The sequence below is a fragment of the Scyliorhinus torazame genome, chromosome 14 (genome assembly GCF_047496885.1).
Source record: "Scyliorhinus torazame isolate Kashiwa2021f chromosome 14, sScyTor2.1, whole genome shotgun sequence".
Classification (NCBI taxonomy): Eukaryota; Metazoa; Chordata; class Chondrichthyes; order Carcharhiniformes; family Scyliorhinidae; genus Scyliorhinus; species Scyliorhinus torazame.
In genome coordinates this window covers 76,253,855-76,272,560 of record NC_092720.1, presented here as the reverse complement: position 1 = coordinate 76,272,560, position 18,706 = coordinate 76,253,855, and the positions used below count along the sequence as shown (strand labels likewise).

Sequence of the window (18,706 nt, the reverse complement as noted above, 5' to 3'; positions counted from 1 at the left end):
CACCACACTTATCTCTGTGAACCATAGATGAAGACACAGGATAACATTTTAAGAATGGAGAGTCCATCCCTAACCTGCAGCCACCTGACTCTCTGAAGTCCCCCTGCCATGTGACACTTGATTAAGTATTGATTGTCAGTGGGTGGGTCTTCCGTCCGCCCTGGGAAGGAAGTCACACCCGTGAGAACTGTTGGCCAATCAGATTGGCCGACACTCTGCAACCCGGCCAGGCACAGCACTACAGTGGCCCGAAATGGTATTCCAGTGCTCTGCCGAGGACCAAGTCCCTCGATCCTAGAAAAGATAAGTCCCTACAATCAGGCAGCAGGATGGTAAGTGATATCTGGGGTGTCGTGAGGGTGTCCCGGGGAGAGGAGCCCCTGACTGAGAGGACCTTCAGAGTATTGTGAAAAAAACATACACATGTTGTTGAAGCTTTTCATCCTGCACCCATTTGGACAATTTACAAGAATACCAAATGTAAAAGGAACAATTTATGCTGCATGCAAAGAGAGATGAGGGGACTCCAGTTGCTAGAGGCTTTGCCTTGGAAAATGTACCAGTTAACTGATGACTGAGAGTTAGCTTCCAAGCTTTGTTTAAATTTGAACCAGGCCAATTCAGAGTCCACTTGCCAACCAATCAGCACTTTATTAAATGCTTTCTGGAAACCCAAACACAGTACATCTACAGGCTGCCCTCTATTCTAAGAACTCCTCATCCAGGCTACAGTTGTCAATCTGATTTTTCCAGTTTATTTGTAGATGAAAGTCACCCATGTTTATTGCTGTTCCTTTATCACAAATATTTCTTCCTGTACACTTTGACCTACATTGTGGTTACTGTTAGGCAGTGCATTCTCTCAATAGTTACTTATTTTCCCGACTATTCCTCATCTCCACCAAAACTGATTATGCGTCCAGATCTCCTGAACCAAGGTTATCTCTAACAATTGCACCAATGCCGACCCTGATTAGCAGTGCTACCCCACCTTTACCTAGCTTCCTATTTTTCCAGATGGTCATATCCCCCTGAATATTCAGGATAAAATTCTCATCATCCTGCAGCCACATCTCTGTAATGGCTAACAGATCATATTTATTTAAAATGGGAAGTGTAGATCAGCTACGCATTATATGTCCACTTTTCTTTTTCTATTGACTTCAATGAAATGGGAAAAAGACCATTCCGCAAAAGGTTGTGCATGCCAGTTGAAGTAAAATGTTGCCTTTCTGATATCACAATCAAGCATTTCTTGCTCCGATGTATGGATGTAGAATGAAGTTTCCTCCATCTCAGTGCAAACCTAACCACAGCACCATCTGCTGTAGCAGTGTGATATGTTTCTGTTTACTACAACTGTTATCCTATGAGTGATGATTAATATTGCAAATTAATGTCAGTTTGTACTGTAGACCTGTGCCAACCAGGATCTGGAAGGGAATGCCAGACTTAATTTATATAAGAGTTTTTGCAGCCAGCTGCCAGATGAGACCAGCTTTGGTGTAGATCTGAACCTGCGTTCTTGAAATAAAAGACTGCTTTTTCCTGTTAACCCCAGCTCCTCCCCACTATCCCTCTGCCAAGCATGCAAGATTGTTTAATTTCTATTTTAGATCAAATAATTTGGCTGAACAATAATGAGGATGGAACACTTTGCACATGTATATGCTGTTGCATCCAACTGCTTTACTTTGGAAACGTTGGTTTTCCAAAGAGAATGCCTCTATTCTTTCTTGCTGAGAAGGTAAAGAAGACATGGACGTGGCTAGATGGGAGGCACCCGCAAAGGCTTCAGAGAAGACATCTTTTCCCTGCAGACACATATTCACTCAGCAGGGCTAACGGACCAAGAAGGACTGACTTAGACATTCCTGCTACCAGTGCCTCAGAAGGCTGCAGTTGCCAACTGAGACAAAGAGCGGAATTCTCCCATGTTCCCTGGCAAGCTCAATGACGGGCAGAGGTAGAATTTGGTTTCATGTTGGCATGAATTTAGCCCACTAATTTCCACTAGTGCCCGCCATAGCAGATTGGGAAACCTGCTGGAGGCCGGTGTGAAATTCATTTGCATCCCGTTAATGGAATGCAGATCATGGCTCAACCACAATATTCCACCTATGGCCGATTCTCTGTGATGCCAGTAGGAAAGCATGCCAGTCCAGAACACGTCTGGAATAACACAGTGTCCAGAAATATGGATTCAGCTGAACAATGCCTGGGGCTGCCTCCAGAGACAAGTTACCAATAACCCTGGACCTCGGAACATTACAGCAATGGTGGTGGTGGGGTGGGGGGTGGGGGGTGGGGAGCGGGGGGGTGGGGGGGGGGGGGGGAGAGAGTATCAAAGGTTGTTTCGATGTCACTGAGGATGTCCATCTTCCAGCCTCCGTGTTCCTGGAGATCCATCTTATTTTTCAGGAGGTCCATCTTCTTTCTTCAATGGTGGGTGAAGTAAACGGCAAAGTGGAATCCGAGGAGTACCTAAGAAAGACATTTATTCAGCATCACAACAGTATTTACACAGGACCCAGTAACACATCTCAGGGTCCTCACTCCTTCCTGTCAACTGCTACAGCAGCTGACCTGTTATACTAATGCTGGTTAACTCATAACCCAACCAGCACGAGGGAACAATCACCCCCATCTGATGAGTCCCATGCAAGCGCATTTACATTTCATCATCTATGCCACACAGTGATATTACGGGCCAGGGTTTAGAGAACCCCAAAGTATATCATGGAGTTCACCTGACTCACAATCTATAATAGATTTTGGTTATGAGGAGCACAAGGGCCCACTCTACAGGTGTGATGCAACAGAGATCTAAAGTACTTTTAAAACAAAACAATGTTGATTATATGAATCCAGTTAACATTTTATAAACATACAGTCAACATCTTAGCAACTATCAACTCAAATACTTCCCCAAAGAATACAGTACTCTATAAGTAACCCTTAATCTTTCCCAGCAACATCCATAAGACAAATATCCTCTTTAACAAAGACAGCATATTTAAATTCTTTACTGAGAGCAGTTATCACTTTTAAATTAGCAAGTGATCGGAAGACATTCTTTTCATGCGCAGAGAGATCAAAATTACACCTTGTTTGGCTGGATGCAGCTCCAACACTGAAAACGAAACTAAACACACACTGTAGCTGACAGCTCCAAAACAAAAGTAAAAACAGACAGACAGCCCAGCTCCACCCACACTCTGACATCACTGCAGCTATTTGATAAACACCCATTTCTTAAAGGTTCACCCACTACAGCTATTTTATAAACACCCATCTCCTAAAGGTAATCTCACACGACACTGATCATTGCGCAATGCATAAACATTGGGGAACTACATGGGCCTCCAGATTATGCAGTCAACATTGAACATCACTGGAAGCATGTCTCAGATGCCGTGTACAACCACACTTATCCTGAGACGGCCATATCACTGATGTCGGCACTGAGCAGAGAATGGACACTCACTGTTATAAGATGGTTGCACAGTACATTGAGGGAAACCAGATGATGGGACTTATGTGAACAGGTGGCGGGGGGGGGGCAGGTAAATATTGCACTTGATTAACCACGCAACAGCTCATCAGACAGAAGATGTTTACACACAGGGCAAGTGGAATGGATGCAAATCAATTTGCATTTATGGACATTATGTATATCGTGTGAAGACATGTGCAAGCTTTGTGCTTCTAGTACTTTTTGATCCTCCGATCCCTGCCACAGCTGAGGTGGAGGAAGCTTGCTAACTGCTATGCCCTGTTGTTTTTTGATGGCTTTGGCAGGCATCCTCTGGAGGGCCCTGACCTGCTTTGGATTTCCTGCTGTGGGACAGGTGCACTCTCCTTGGTCTGAGGAGATGCAGCTGATGGGATCACAGGGAGAGGAGTTAGGGATAGCCCGGGTTCCTGTTGCTGATCTTTGTCCCTTTAAGTGCCTTGAGGAGAAAGGACACCTTGAGTAAGATCAAAGTGCCCTTTGTCCCTCTCACTTGATGGATGCCACCAGTGCCTACAGCATTGGAGTGCAACAGCAGGGACACAGCAGGCCCTATCTCCAGGGTCTCCATGGTAGCCACCATCCTATCCATGTAGACCTCGATGCACCGGCATGCCAGCACAATGATGGCAAACAGAACGTGGACGGACACCTCCTTCGTCCATTTCAATCTATTGACTGATCTGACCACCCTGCTTGATATTCCCGTGTATGTCGCTGCAGCTCTTACATCTGTGTTAGGGTCGAGTCCAGATGCTCAACATCTGACTGGACTTCAGCAGAATCCTGGCCTCCAGCAGCCCTCTGAATGTCAGAGAACATGGATGCCCCTGCCTTCACCTTATGTGGGCCAGAATCCATTCTGTGCTCACCCCCAAGCCTATTCTAGAACTAGGTCCCACGGATGTGTGTGTCTGCACTGGTGGAGGGTGCAGGTGAACGGTATGATGGATCTTCAATTGGTGTGCCTCAGGACCCTCTTCTGAGGTTGTGTTGGGGCTGAAGCTGGGGATCTGACTCCCATTGTCCCTGCTGTGTTTAGTGTCAGTACCTGTAAAGAAATGCGATTATTAATGAATGGCTGCATAAACAACATTACAATGCACTTTCGGTATCATTGGCTGAACAATGAGCTGGTGCAAGGCCCACATTTGCTTGGGAAACACTGGTTTCATCATCGGTGCACACTCTGTCCCAATCCTTTCCAGATGGTTCAACACAGAGTGAGGGCCTTGACCTCCGGCATGTCCCCACTGGCCTGGGACTTCTCCCTTTGGTTGTGGGTGAGCATGTCCTGCATAAAGAAGGGACTGTGAACAGGAAAGATGCCAAGACAGATGATAAGGACACCTGCCTTGTGTGTGTGTTGAGTGGACCTCTGTAAAGGCTGAGGACGCAGGCTGCGCATGATGTGAGACCAGCTGGAAATGTCAGGATTTGTGAGAGTCACTGGTACTGTGTGGGATCCCTGTGGACTGTCAGGCTGCAAATGGCTGATGGGATTGTGAGAGTGTGAATTGTTGCTGATCGCACTGGCCATCTGCTCCCAAGCTGCTATGTTGGGGTATGTGAACTTCCTTCTCCCATCACTGGGGTAGAAGATATCTCCGCTTTCCTCCACCGTGACTGGTCGTCGCCCCAGTTCTCTGTCACTAGACTTTGGGGCGTTACTCTTCCTCGGTTTGGGGGCCACTCCCTTTTAGCATTCCTGAGCTTCAGACAATTAAGGTTGTGCATGGGTGTGGTTTAAATATGGCACTCAGAAAGTTGGTCCAATTAGGTCACGGCGGTCGGGCGAATCATAGGCATCGGTCTGCAGAGGGGAAAACCTAATCCTAAGTGTGTGGAAACAATTGACCATAAAAGCTAAAAAGGTGATGAACAATATGATTACAGAGCTTATCATTGTTAATTTTAAAGAAACTGAAAAAGACAGAAGAAAAGAAATGAAAGAGAGAAAAGCAAGGAACCTGCATTGCGATTAAAGATCTCGAACATACCCAACTTGGAAGATTTTGAAGAAACATCAAATCAAATTATTAAAAGCACTGTAATGTTACATTAAATGAGAATAAATAATTCATTTATATTACAGTTTATCATGACAGGATGTCTCAAAATGTTTCACATAATCAATTCTGTTTGGAAGTTCAATCACTGCTGTTATGTCATTAAAGGGTGACCATAAATATAAAAACAGTCGCAGAATGAGTCCAGAATTATTAATTTTCGGGTGATAGTTTTTCAGGTGAACGTTCTTCCACTTCGCCACCTCAACATCAGGCTCGAGCGTGGCACAGAGTGAGTGCAGGAAAATGCTCTCAACTCCATTCCAGTTGTGTGGTTCAAATCCAGAGCTCACACCCCATTCCACCCCTAACACAAACACGGCGAGGATAAATATTCCATTTTACATATTCCCGATAACCTGGTGACTCTTTCAATCAAATAACTAGATTGCACTGTTACAGAATTTTAGCTTGATGCTGCACAGAAGGAATTAATTTGTTCAATTGTGCCTGTGCTGGTTTCGAGAGAGAGACAGAGAGACAAAGAGAGAGAGAGAGAGCAATGTAATTAGTTGTTCTACCCTGCCATTCTCATTGCCCTGCCTATTTTATTTGGAATATTTTTATTAAGCTTTTAAAATATTTTATACATACAAAAGAAAACGCACCCCATCCAAGACAGAGGTAGTACAAAAATAAACACCCACAACACCCCTCCCAATCCGCTGACAACGATCAACTCTTTGAAATACAGAATGAACACGCACTATCTTTTATCGAACCCCTCGATCGCCCCTCTCAAGGTGAATTTAACTTTTTCATGGTGTAGGAATTCCATTAAGTCCCCCAGCCATACTGAGGCGCAGGACGGAGAAGCTGACCTCCACCCCCACAGGACCAACCTATGAGCAATCAGCGAGGCGAAGGCTAGAACATCTGCCCCCGTCTGTAGCTCCTGCAGGTCTGATACCCCAAATATGGCCCCTGGGAAATTGGGCTCCAAACCCATTGCCAGATTGCCGACATTGTGTCGAAGAATGATCCCCTTGTCAGCCCCTTTCACTCCTCTGACCTAATTGTGGGGGGGGGGGGGGGGGGGGGGTCAGTTTTGTTCCCACTGGGAGCAAGATGCAGGCCCTCTCCCCTGGTTAAGTCGACCCAGCGCGTTGGACAAGACCAGAACAGGTGAACATGATTGACCTGACCACTCCAACACAGCTTATGTTTGTCCTCCACTCCCTTGAACAGCCGGCTCATCCTCGACCTCGTTAAATGTGCCCTTTGCACCATCTTTAATTGAACCAACCCTAATCTTGCATACAAAGCCGTGGCATTCACCCTACACAATACTTCACACCACACCCCTTTCTCCACTGCCATTCCTAACTCCACCTACTTGCCACCAGTGGTACCATATCTTCCTCCAGAATCCTCTAGTAAATCCCAGAGGTATCCCCCTCCTCCATGCCCGACAGTACTCTCTCTAAAAGTGAAGAGGGCGGGATCAAGCAACGCCGGAAAGATCTTCCTCGCAAAATCTCGCACTTGCAAGCCCTGCCTATTTTTAACCTACATCTATTGATCCAGTTCACCTTTGATGGCTGTTGGTGAATCTGCCTGCACCCCCATTTCAAAGAGTGCATTTCAGGTCATCACAAAATATTTCTTCCTCGTCTCGCCCCAGGTTCTTTTACAAATTATCTTAAATTATTGGGCCTTCTGTCACTGGATACAGTTTCTCCTTATTTACTCCATCAAAACCTTTCATAGTTTTGAACACCTATACCAAATCTCCCCAAAATCACCTTCTGATCTTAATGCCTCAGGACCCCAATTTATGTGTATTGATGAAACTCCCGCCTGTTAAAAGGCCTGTCTAAATCATGACCAGCTTGAAAACAGTGTTACGCTGAGAGACAGCTCCAAGTTTTAAAATAAAGAAATAAATTGAGATTCAGTCACATCGTTTCACTGGAAAGTGGAGTGGTGAACAGCCCAAAATTTCCTCCATGTTGTCTTAATTTGTTTTTTGTGATTTTTAAAAGGTGGAAGCTTCAGGGAACATCGAGCAAACGTGACATCTTTGCTGGTTCAACCAATTGCGGCATCCCTGGCTAAGGCACTTCTTTCATCAACTGAGACGGCAAATGGAAATGGATGCTTTCACCTCACTAACTCAAGTGCAGGTAACAAATGCAGTTTCACATCTCTTTATGCAACTAATATCTTTTTATTGATGCATGTTTGTTTGTATAGAATTTAGTAAACCTGCTTTGCACTTGTGCCATGATAAGAATTGTAGCATGATTTATGCCCATTTTAGATGGGTAAAAGGAGTGAGTCTTGCTCTTCTGTTTTCATACATACATTAGTAATCAGCTGGCACAGATTTCCTACTTTGATTTACATAACGCAGCAGTCTCTTGCTGCAGATCTGAAGTAATGAGCTTTTTTTCCCCCAACTGATGTGGATAGAGGTAACATCAATTATTAGCTTATTTGAGCAGATCTGCTTAATTACCTTTGTATGCAAATGCAGTGTGAGGAAAAGAAGCAGAAGATGAACGAATTTCTTCCATATTTGGAAATCAAATGAGCAGAATGTCCCGTGTCCATGACACCAATTGGGGAAATTAAAACTGATCCAGACTGTACAGGAACACCTGAGCAATGTTAAAACACCAAAAGGGTTCTTTTCAAATACATTAAAAATTACAGATTTATATTTCATGGTTTAGTTACCGTAGATGTGCTTGTATTTTTATTAATGAATGGATGAATAATATTGGTAGGGGGCATCACTTGTTAAAAAGGCATTCTAAAATTCAACGTGCATTTGACAACAGTGATGCAATATTTTGTTTCGATATGATTTTTCTTTTAGCATTAGCAATGTTGCAAATGAGCACTTTGTTATTTTCTTTCTGAATGACTGGGCTGGATTTTGTTGGTCTGACAGGGGCCTCGCCCACTGCTCAGAGAAAGGGCCAGGAAACCTTTCAATTCCATGAATGGGACCTAGGAGTGGTCACTGCTGGGCTGTCGGTGGGATTCAGGCCCCTGACTGCAGAAACCCTGCCTGCTGCAAGCTACAGGCCAGTCAGAGTTCAGCAGCTACTCATTGGCAAAGGGACCTGGGGCAGCTTCCGGCAATGCACCTACCAGAGGTCCAGGGTGGAGGGGGCCAATGATGGGTGAAGGCGGAGAGAGGGCTGGCGATGAGGGCAGGGGTTGGCTTTCAGCGGCCCCCTCCTTCTCCCCCCCCTTCTCCCCCCCTTCTCCCCATCCTCCCACTCTCCCCCCTCTCCCCCCCTTCTCCCCCCTTCTCTCCCCCCTTCTCTCCCCCTTCTCCAACACCCCCATCTCACACCCCCTTCTCCCCCCCGTTCTCCCCCCTTCTCCCCTTCTCACACCCCTTCTCCCCTTCATCTCCCCTTCTCCCCCTTTCCCACACCTTCTCCCCCCTTCTCCCCCTCCCCCTTCTCCCCCTCCCCCTTCTCCCCTTCTCCCCCTTCTCTACCCCCTTTCTCCCCCTTCTCTGCCCCCTTTCTCTCCCTTCTCCCCCTTCCCCCTCTCCCCCTTCTCCTCCCCTTCTCACCCCCCTCGCCCCCCTTTCCCCCCCATTTCCCCCTCTCCCCCCATTTCCCCCTCTCCCCTTCTCTCCCCCTCTCCCCTTCTCCCCCCCACGTCTCCCCCTTCTCCTCCCCTTCTCCCCACTCTTCCCCCTACTTCCCCCCTTCTCTCTCCCCCTTCTCCCCTCCTTCCCCCCCTTCTCCCCTCCTTCTCCCCCTCTCCCCTCCCTCTCTTCCCCCCTTCTTCCCCCTTCTTCACTCCCCTCACCCTCTTCCCCCCATTCCTCTCCCCCTACTCCCCCTTCTCCCTCCTTCTCCCCCCTTCTTCCCCCTTCTCTCCCCCCTTCTCCAACACCCCCATCTCACCTCCCCTTCTCCCCCCCCATTCTCCCCCCCCTTCTCCCCTTCATCTCCCCCTTCTCCCCCCTTTCCCACACCTTCTCCCCCCTCCCCCTTCTCCCCCCTCTCCCCTTCTCTCCCCCCTCCCCTTCTCCCCCCTCCCCTTCTCCCCCCATGTCTCCCCTTCTCCTCCCCTTCTCCCCCTCTTCCCCCTACTTCCCCCCTTTTCCCCCCTTCTCCCCTCTCCCCCTTCTCTCCCCCTCTCCCCTTCTCCCCCCCCACGTCTCCCCCCTTCTCCTCCCCTTCTCCCCCCTCTTCCCCCTACTTCCCCCCTTCTCTCCCCCCTTCTCCCCTCCTTCCCCCTCTTCTCCCCTCCTTCTCCCCCCTCTCCCCTCCCTCTCTCCCCCTTCTCCCCCCTTCTTCACTCCCCTCACCCCTTCCGCCCTTCTTCTCCCCCTACTCCCCATTCTCCCTGCCTTTCCCCCCCTTCTCCCCCTTCTCCCCCCTTCTTCCCCCTTCTACCCCCTTCTCCACCCCTTCGCCCCCCTTCTTCTCCCCCCTTCTTCTCCCCCTTTCTTCTCCCCCTTCTTCTCCCCCTTCTCCCTCCCCCTTCTCCCCCCTTCTCCAACCACCCCTTCTCCCCCCTCTCACCCCCTTCCCACCCCCTTCTCACCCCCTTCTCCTCCCTTCTCCCCCCTTCTCCTCCCTTCTCCCCCTTCTCACCCCCTTCCCCCCCCTTCTCACCTCCCTTCACTCCCTCTCTCCTCCTTCTCACCCCCCTCGCACCCCCTTCTCCCCCCTTCTCCCCCCTTCTCCCCCTTCTCTCCCCCTTCTCCCCCTTCTCTCCCCCTTCTCCCCCTTCTCTCCCTCTTCTCCCCCCTTCGCCCCATTCTCCCCCTCTCCTCCCCTTCTCCCCTCTCCCTCCCTTCTCCCCCTTCTCCCCCTTCTCTCCCCTCCTTCTCCCCTCCCCTTCTTCCCTCCCCTTCTCCCCCTTTCTCCCCCCTTTCTCCCCCTTCTCTCCCCTTCTCCCCCCCTTCTTCTCCCCTTCTCCCCCGTTCTTCTCCCCCTTTCTTCCCCCCTTCTCTCCCCCCCTTCTCCCCCTTCTCTCCCCCTTCTTCCCCCCCTTCTCCCCCCCTTCTCCCCTCTTCTTCCCCCCCTCCCCCCTTCTCCCCCCCCCCACCCCCTTCTCCCTCCTTCTGTAAGATTTGAATTATTGCTGGACTTTCATTTTTATTTTAACCTTTTCTGTCTCCTTTATCTCTCCCTTTTGGCCCTATATTTCATTCTCTCTATTTTGTTTTCTGTGCATGATTTGACATTGAATTAAACATTCTAACTTACAATTCCTAATTCTGCGTGCTTCAGTAAGGATTCTTCAGTTTGATTTGTTAAGCGGACACACGTTGCTTGGCCTCAGATCCCCCGAAAAGGGCACGGTGCTCTTTAATTATCGCAAGTCACAACGTGAAAGCCCACAGTTATCTGTGCATGTATAAGTACAATAAACGGCTAGCGCTAATCATTTGGCACTGAGAGCAAGATCTGGACCTTTCAATTTAACCTATATTATTTTGTAGTATTGAAACTGCTCTGAAGTACGGAATATGCTGAGCAACATGGAAAATGACATTCTGTGCACCATGTTGGGACTCATTCTCAGTTGTGTTGGCAATAGCTGCTACTCACTACTCATGTTATGTAAATTCATTTGTAAGATGAGTGGACATAGAAAACAAGGCACCAAACTACCGAAAGCTTCTCTTGCATCGTCAATGTTTCAAGAATCTTTGACAAAAAAGATTCACAGAAAAGTAAGTTGTATCACTTTAAAAGCATTTTGCTTTGCTGCGAGTAACAGAAAGGTGAGGGTCTGAGCTGAAGGATAGTTGAGATCTTAATCAGCTCGGCTTTCTGTGGTTTCTTCATTGATGCAGTTTAGTGACGTTTCTCCATAATTAATAAATGCCTGCCTGCTCGATGATTTTTGACCTTTTCATCATGACCAGTCAGGAAATAAAACGAAGTCAGATGGAGAAAAAGCTGTCTAGCCTTTACAAAAGTAGCTCTGTCTGAGGTAGAAAGTCCGCAGAAAAGGCAGAGTCAAAACAGGCAGAATCCAGAGAAGTTATCCTGTTTAAGTGAAGCAAGGCAATCCAGGGAACTGGATGGCATGGCATGTGTGTCATTGTATTATTAGGTGGAGTCAAGTTGTACTGACTGGACAAAATAAATCTGATCGTAATTATTGCTCAGTACCTTCACCTTGCTATGGAATAAAACAGCTGAACAATTTAAACCAACCCTCACCTCCTTTAGTGCTCACTCAGCCTGCCCTTGGAGAGAGTTAAAGACGTGACTGCCAGGCTCAGCTCACAGTGTTACTGCCCTGAGTCCCACTATCATGCAAATTAATCCAGGGCAGTGTGAGTGAACTACCATAAAGATAAGACGCATGAATCCCTCCTGGGAACAGTTGACCCCTTTGGACCTACAACTGACCTGAATTTGTAACAGGTATTGACCCAAATAGATCAGCAATGATAGTTCTGTTTTATAAACAACTAATGTAGGATGAAGAAAAGTGGCTATTGCCCAATTGTAGTCCTTGTCATAATATCCACTCATGTATATAATGAGATGCAGACAGGCAGTGATTGACACACAGGACAACCAATGAACACACATAACACACAACAACCAATCACCAGACAGGACATCACCACTATAAAGCACACAGGCCATTAAGACTCTCCCTCTCTCTACAGAACACTGCTGCTACTGACACAAGCCAGTGAGCACTATCACCATGAGGTAGAGAGTTAGTCTGGTCAAGCCAGTAGGAGGTTATCAGTTAGATTGATAGAGTGTCAACTCACAGCAGACTATGTCCAGCAATCAGGAAGTTCAATAAAACAGCGTTGGACCATCTCCTGTGTCAGAAGCCTGTTTCTAGTTTCACTGCATCCAGTTGCAGTCAACGTTGAACCAACTTACTTAACACATCAGTCCTCACCTCATTATTCTCTTGAAAATAGATGTTAGACCTCTGGAGACCCTACCTGCCAGCTGAATGGCAGCTAGTGTCGGCTGGTGAGGTTCAATTCCCATAACTAGTGAAGAGATTGAAGGTGGCTTAGAGACAATGTGGTGTGATCAAACCTGATGGTACATCACAAGTCAGCTAGGTAGTGTTGGAGAGGTGACAGACTGAACACCATTTGTCACTCACCCACTCTGGCTTGTTTTGATGACAAGTTTAAGAAACAAATAAATTAGAATTAAGCTCCAAGGAGACCAGATTCAGAACACAGAGGGAAATCTGTTTCAAAAATATAAGGGTTGTTGCCAATAATTGGGCTGTGAAGTATCAGCAGAGCAGCTTTGGTTAAACAGGAGATTTTCAGAGGCAAGGTTGTACAAATCCAGGTAAAAGCCATCGAATATAATTGCTTATATCTTGGAAAATGAAAGTTAACAGTGTTAGGTATATTTTCAGGAAAAATAATGACTGTTGCTAAATCTTTCAGTTAGTTCTGCAAGCACTCATGCATGAAGTATCTGTTTTCCTGCTTCAGTTTTATTTCAGCTTAATGTGCTGGTAATTGCACTTGAGTGCAATAGGTTTCAGGGGCTAACACAGCCGGCCCCGGCTCCATCCATTTCACCAAATGGGGGCCACAGTTGGCTAATTAAGGTTGTTAATGGCCACTTGAAGCCAATTAAAGGAGGCTGACTGGGTGGGAGCGGTGGCTTCAACCACTTGAACGTGGCCTTCCAGCGGCAGGCCGGGCTAGCGCACTGGGCAAGTACATAAGAACATAAGAACTAGGAGCAGGAGTCGGCCATCTGGCCCCTCGAGCCTGCTCCGCCATTCAATGAGATCATGGTTGATCTTTTGTGGACTCAGCTCCACTTTCCAGCCCGAACACCATAACCCTTAATCCCTTTATTCTTAAAAAAACGATCTATCTTTATCTTAAAAACATTTAATGAAGGAGACTCAACTGCTTCACTGGGCAAGGAATTCTATAGATTCACAACCCTTTGGATGAAGAAGTTCCTCCTAAGCTCAGTCCTAAATCTACTTCCCGTTATTTTGAGGCTATACCCCCTAGTTCTGCTTTCACCCGCCAGTGGAAATAACCTGCCCGCATCTATCCTATCTATTCCCTTCATAATTTTATATGTTTCTATAAGATCCCCCCACATCCTTCTAAATTCCAACGAGTATAGTCCCAGTGCCAGTACGTCCTTTCTCAGGTAAGGAGACTAAAACTGAACACAATACTCCAGTTGTGGCCTCACGAACACCGTATACAATTGCAGCATAACCGACCGAGTCTTAAACTCCATCCGTCTAGCAATAAAGGACAAAACTCCATTTGCCTTCTTAATCACCTGTTGCACCTATACACCAACTTTTTGCGACTCATGCACTAGCACACCCAGGTCTCTCTGCACAGCAGCATGTTTTAATACTTTATCATTTAAATAATAATCCCTTTTGCTGTTATTCCTACCAAAATGGATAACCTCACATTTTTCAACATTGTATTCCATCTGCCAGACCCTAGCCCATTCACTTAGCCTATCCAAATCCCTCTGCAGACTTCCAGTATCCTCTGCACTTTTTGCTTTACCACTCATCTTAGTGTCGTCTGCAAACTTGGACACATTGCACTTGGCCCCTAACTCCAAATCATCTATGTAAATTGTGAACAATTGTGGGCCCAACACTGATTCCTGAGGGACACCACTAGCTACTGATTGCCAACCAGAGAAACACCCATTAATCCTCACTCTTTGCTTTCTAATAATTAACCAATCCTCTGTCCATGCTACTACTTTACCCTTAATGCCATGTATCTTTATCTTATGCTGCAATCTTTTGTGTGGCACCTTGTCAAAAGCATTCTGGAAATCCAGATATACCACATCCATTGGCTCCCCGTTATCTACCGCACTGGTAATTCCTCAAAGAATTCCACCAAATTAGTTAGGCACGACCTGCCCTTTATGAACCCATGCTGCATCTGCCCAATGGGACAATTTCCATCCAAATGCCTCGCTATTTCTTCCTTGATGATAGATTCCAGCATCTTCCCTACTACCGAAGTTAAGCTAACTGGCCTAGAATTACCCGCTTTCTGCCTGCCTCCTTTTTTAAACAGTGGTGTCACGTTTGCTAATTTCCAATCCGCCGGGACCACCCCAGAGTCTAGTGAATTTTGGTAAATTTTCACTAGTGTATTTGTAATTTCCTTAGCCATCTCTTTTAGCACTCTAGGATGCATTCCATGAGTGCCAGGAGACTTGTCTACCTTTAGCCCCATTAGCTTGCCCATCACTACCTCCTTAGTGATAACAATCATCTCCAGGTGCTCACCTGTCATAGCCTCATTTCCATCAGTCACTGGCATGTTATTTGTGTCTTCCACTATGAAGACTGACCCAAAATACCTGTTCAGTTCCTCAGCCATTTCCTCATCTCCTATTATTAAATCTCCCTTCTCATCCTCTAAAGGACCAATATTTACCTTAGCCACTCATTTTTGTTTTATATATTTAGAGAAACTTTTACTATCTGTTTTTAGATTCTGAGCAAGTTTACTCTCATAATCTATCTTACTCTTCTTTATAGCTTTTTTAGTAGCTTTCTGTTGCCCCCTAAAGATTTCCCAGTCCTCTAGTCTCCCACTAATCTTTGCCACTTTGTATGCTTTTTCCTTCAATTTGACACTCTCCCTTATTTCCTTAGATATCCACAGTCGATTTTCTCTCTTTCTACCGTCCTTCCTTTTTGTTGGTATAAACCTTTGCTGAGCACTGTGAAAAATCGCTTGGAAGGTTCTCCACTGTTCCTCAACTGTTGCACCATAAAGTCTTTGCTCCCAGTCTACCTTAGCTAGCTCTTCTCTCATCCCATTGTAATCTCCTTTGTTTAAGCACAAAACACGAGTGGTTGATTTTATCTCTCACCCTCCATCTGTATTTTAAAATCCACCATATTGTGATCGCTCCTTCCGTAGAACCCACCCCTGACTCCCTGAGTGCTGCAGCAGCCGCAGACTGCCACGTGAGGGTGAATTCCACACCACCCCCTCTCCCATCTGTGGCCCGACTGCAAAAAACATTTTTATTTTAAACTTTAAAAAATTAGAGGCCCTGCCTCCATTTTGACGTACCCTCTCCCCAATCATCTACCTGCCTTCCCAGATTGCTGTCCTTTTAAGTTGGAAGGCCTCTGATGGAACCTTCGGCTCCAAGAATCCACCCACCATCTTTGATTGGAAGATCTACCTGGCCTCTGGCCATTAATTGGTTGCCCTGGGTAAAATAATAATGAGTGACTATTTCCCCCACAAGGCGAGGATATGGATCCCATTTCAAATTTGAGGTGAAGTTCAGAACATAAGAACATAAGAACAAGGAGCAGGAGTAGGCCATCTGGCCACTCGAGCCTGCTCCACCATTCAATGAGATCATGGCTGATCTTTTATGGACTCAGCTCCACTTTCCGGCCCAAACACCATAACCCTTAATCCCTTTATTCTTCAAAAAACTATCTATCTTTATCTTAAAAACATTTAATGAAGGCGCCTCTACTGCTTCACTGGGTAAGGAATTCCATAGATTCGCAACCCTTTGGGTGAAGAAGTTCCTCCTAAACTCAGTCCTAAATCTACTTCGCTTATTTTGAGGCTATGCCCCCTAGTTCTGCTTTCACCCGCCAGTGGAAACAACCTGCCCGCATCTATCTTATCTATTCCCTTCATAATCTTATATGTTTGTATAAGATCCCCCCTCATCCTTCTAAATTCCAACGAGTACAGTCCCAGTCTACTCAACCTCTCTTCGTAATCCAACCCCTTCAGCTCTGGGATTAACCTAGTGAATCTCCTCTGCACACCCTCCAGTGCCAGTATGTCTATTCTCAAGCGAGGAGACCAAAACTGAACACAATACTCCAGGTGTGGCCTCACTAACACCTTATACAATTGCAGCATAACCTCCCTAGTCTTAAACTCCATCCCTCTAGCAATGAAGGACAAAATTCCATTTGCCTTCTTAATCACCTGTTGCACCTGTAAACCAACTTTGTGCGACTCATGCACTAGCACACCCAGGTCTCTCTGCACAGCAGCATGTTTTAATATTTTATCATTTAAATAATCATCCCGTTTGCTGTTATTCCTACCAAAATGGATAATTTCACATTTGTCAATGTTGTATTCCATCTGCCAGACCCTAGCCCATTCACTTAGCCTATCCAAATGCCTCTGCAGACTTCCAGTATCCTCTGCACTTTTTGCTTTACCACTTATCTTAGTGTCGTCTGCAAACTTGGACACATTGCCCTTGGTCCCCAACTCCAAATCATCTATGTAAATTGTGAACAGTTGTGGGCCCAACACTGATTCCTGAGGGACACCACTAGCTTATGATTGCCAACCAGAGAAACACCCATTAATCCCCACTCTTTGCTTTCTATTAATTAACCATTCCTCTATCCATGCTACTACTTTCCCCTTAATGCCGTGCATCTTTATCTTATGCAGTAACCTTTTGTGTGGCACCTTGTCAAAGGTTTTCTGGAAATCCAGATATACCACATCCATTGGCTCCCTGTTATCTACCGCACTGTTAATGTCCTCAAAAAATTCCACTAAATTAGTTCTGCGCGACCTGCCCTTTATGAACCCATGCTGCGTCTGCCCAATGGGACAATTTCCATCCAGATGCCTCGCTATTTCTTCCTTGATGATAGATTCCAGCATCTTCCCTACTACTGAAGTTAAGCTCACTGGCCTATAATTACCCACTTTCTGCCTACCTCCTTTTTTAAACAGTGGTGTCACGTTTGCTAATTTCCAATCCGCCGGGACCACCCCAGAGTCTAGTGAATTTTGGTAAATTATCACTAGTGCATTTGCAATTTCCCTAGCCATCTCTTTTAGCACTCTGGGATGCATTCCATCAGGTCCAGGAGACTTGTCTACCTTTAGCCCCATTAGCTTGCCCATCACTACCTCCTTGGTGATATCAATCCTCTCAAGGTCCTCACCTGTCATAGCCTCATTTCCATCAGTCACTGGCATGTTATTTGTGTCTTCCACTGTGAAGACCGACCCAAAATACCTGTTCAGTTCCTCAGCCATTTCCTCATCTCCCATTATTAAATCTTCCTTCTCATCCTCTAAAGGACCAATATTTACCTTAGCCACTCTTTTTTGTTTTATATATTTGTAGAAACTTTTACTATCTGTTTTTATATTCTGAGCAAGTTTACTCTCATAATCTATCTTACTCTTCTTTATAGCTTTTTTAGTAGCTTTCTGTTCCCCCCTGAAGATTTCCCAGTCCTCTAGTCTCCCACTGATCTTTGCTACTTTGTATGTTTTTTCCTTCAATTTGATACTCTACCTTATTTCCTTAGATTTCCACGGTCGATTTTCCCTCTTTTTACTGTCCTTCCTTTTTGTTGGTATAAACCTTTGCTGAGCACTGTGAAAAATCACTTGGAAGGTTCTCCACTGGTCCTCAACTGTTTCACCATAAAGTCTTTGCTCCCAATCTACCTTAGCTAGTTCTTCTCTCATCCCATTGTAATCTCCTTTGTTTAAGCACAAAACACTAGTGCTTGATTTTACCTTCTCACCCTCCATCTGTATTTTAAATTCCACCATATTGTGATCGCTCCTTCCGAGAGGATCCCTAACTATGAGATCCTGAATCAATCCTGTCTCGTTACACAGGACCAGATCTAGGACCGCTTGTTCCCTCGTAGGTTCCATTACATACTGTTCTAGGAAACTATCGTGAATCCTGCTGGAAAATTCCTGTCCCAGATCTCAGTCAAGAGAGGGAGGATGATTCTGAGGATGAGGAGAGAGAAGGGTTTGGGAAAATTACATGTATACCTTGTATCAAGTGGTTCAAAAAGGTATAGTTGGAAGTACTAAACCTATTCGGTATTTTGATTTAAAAAATAAAATGAAGATTGAGGAGGCTTTAAGGGAAAAGACATATTTTAAAAATTCATGGAACTGTTTATAAAATTCACTTTGTACACGATTTAAAAGACAATGAAAAAATTGGCAAATGAAGGGCTTGCAAAATTGTTGGAAAAATGCTTTATTCAAAATGAATAAAATTGGGGACAAATAATTACAGATATGCTATATATTTTACATTCGCTGAGTAACTGAAGACAGTCATCCAGTTGACCTGATGCCTTATTAAATTCTATGCAGACAGAACCTACTATTACT

General features: G+C 45.7%; 1 protein-coding gene across 5 annotated transcripts in view; it reads left to right on the top strand.

The window, feature by feature from the left end:
* Nucleotides 1–18,706, top strand: part of LOC140389824 (inactive N-acetylated-alpha-linked acidic dipeptidase-like protein 2) — a 1,491,575-nt gene that overhangs the window by 936,859 nt on the left and 536,010 nt on the right. For all 5 annotated transcript variants that reach the window (XM_072474375.1, XM_072474373.1, XM_072474374.1 and 2 more), the window contains one exon: nucleotides 7,569–7,709. In XM_072474375.1, the coding sequence (XP_072330476.1) occupies nucleotides 7,569–7,709 (141 nt within the window). The remainder of the gene's footprint in view (nucleotides 1–7,568; nucleotides 7,710–18,706) is intronic.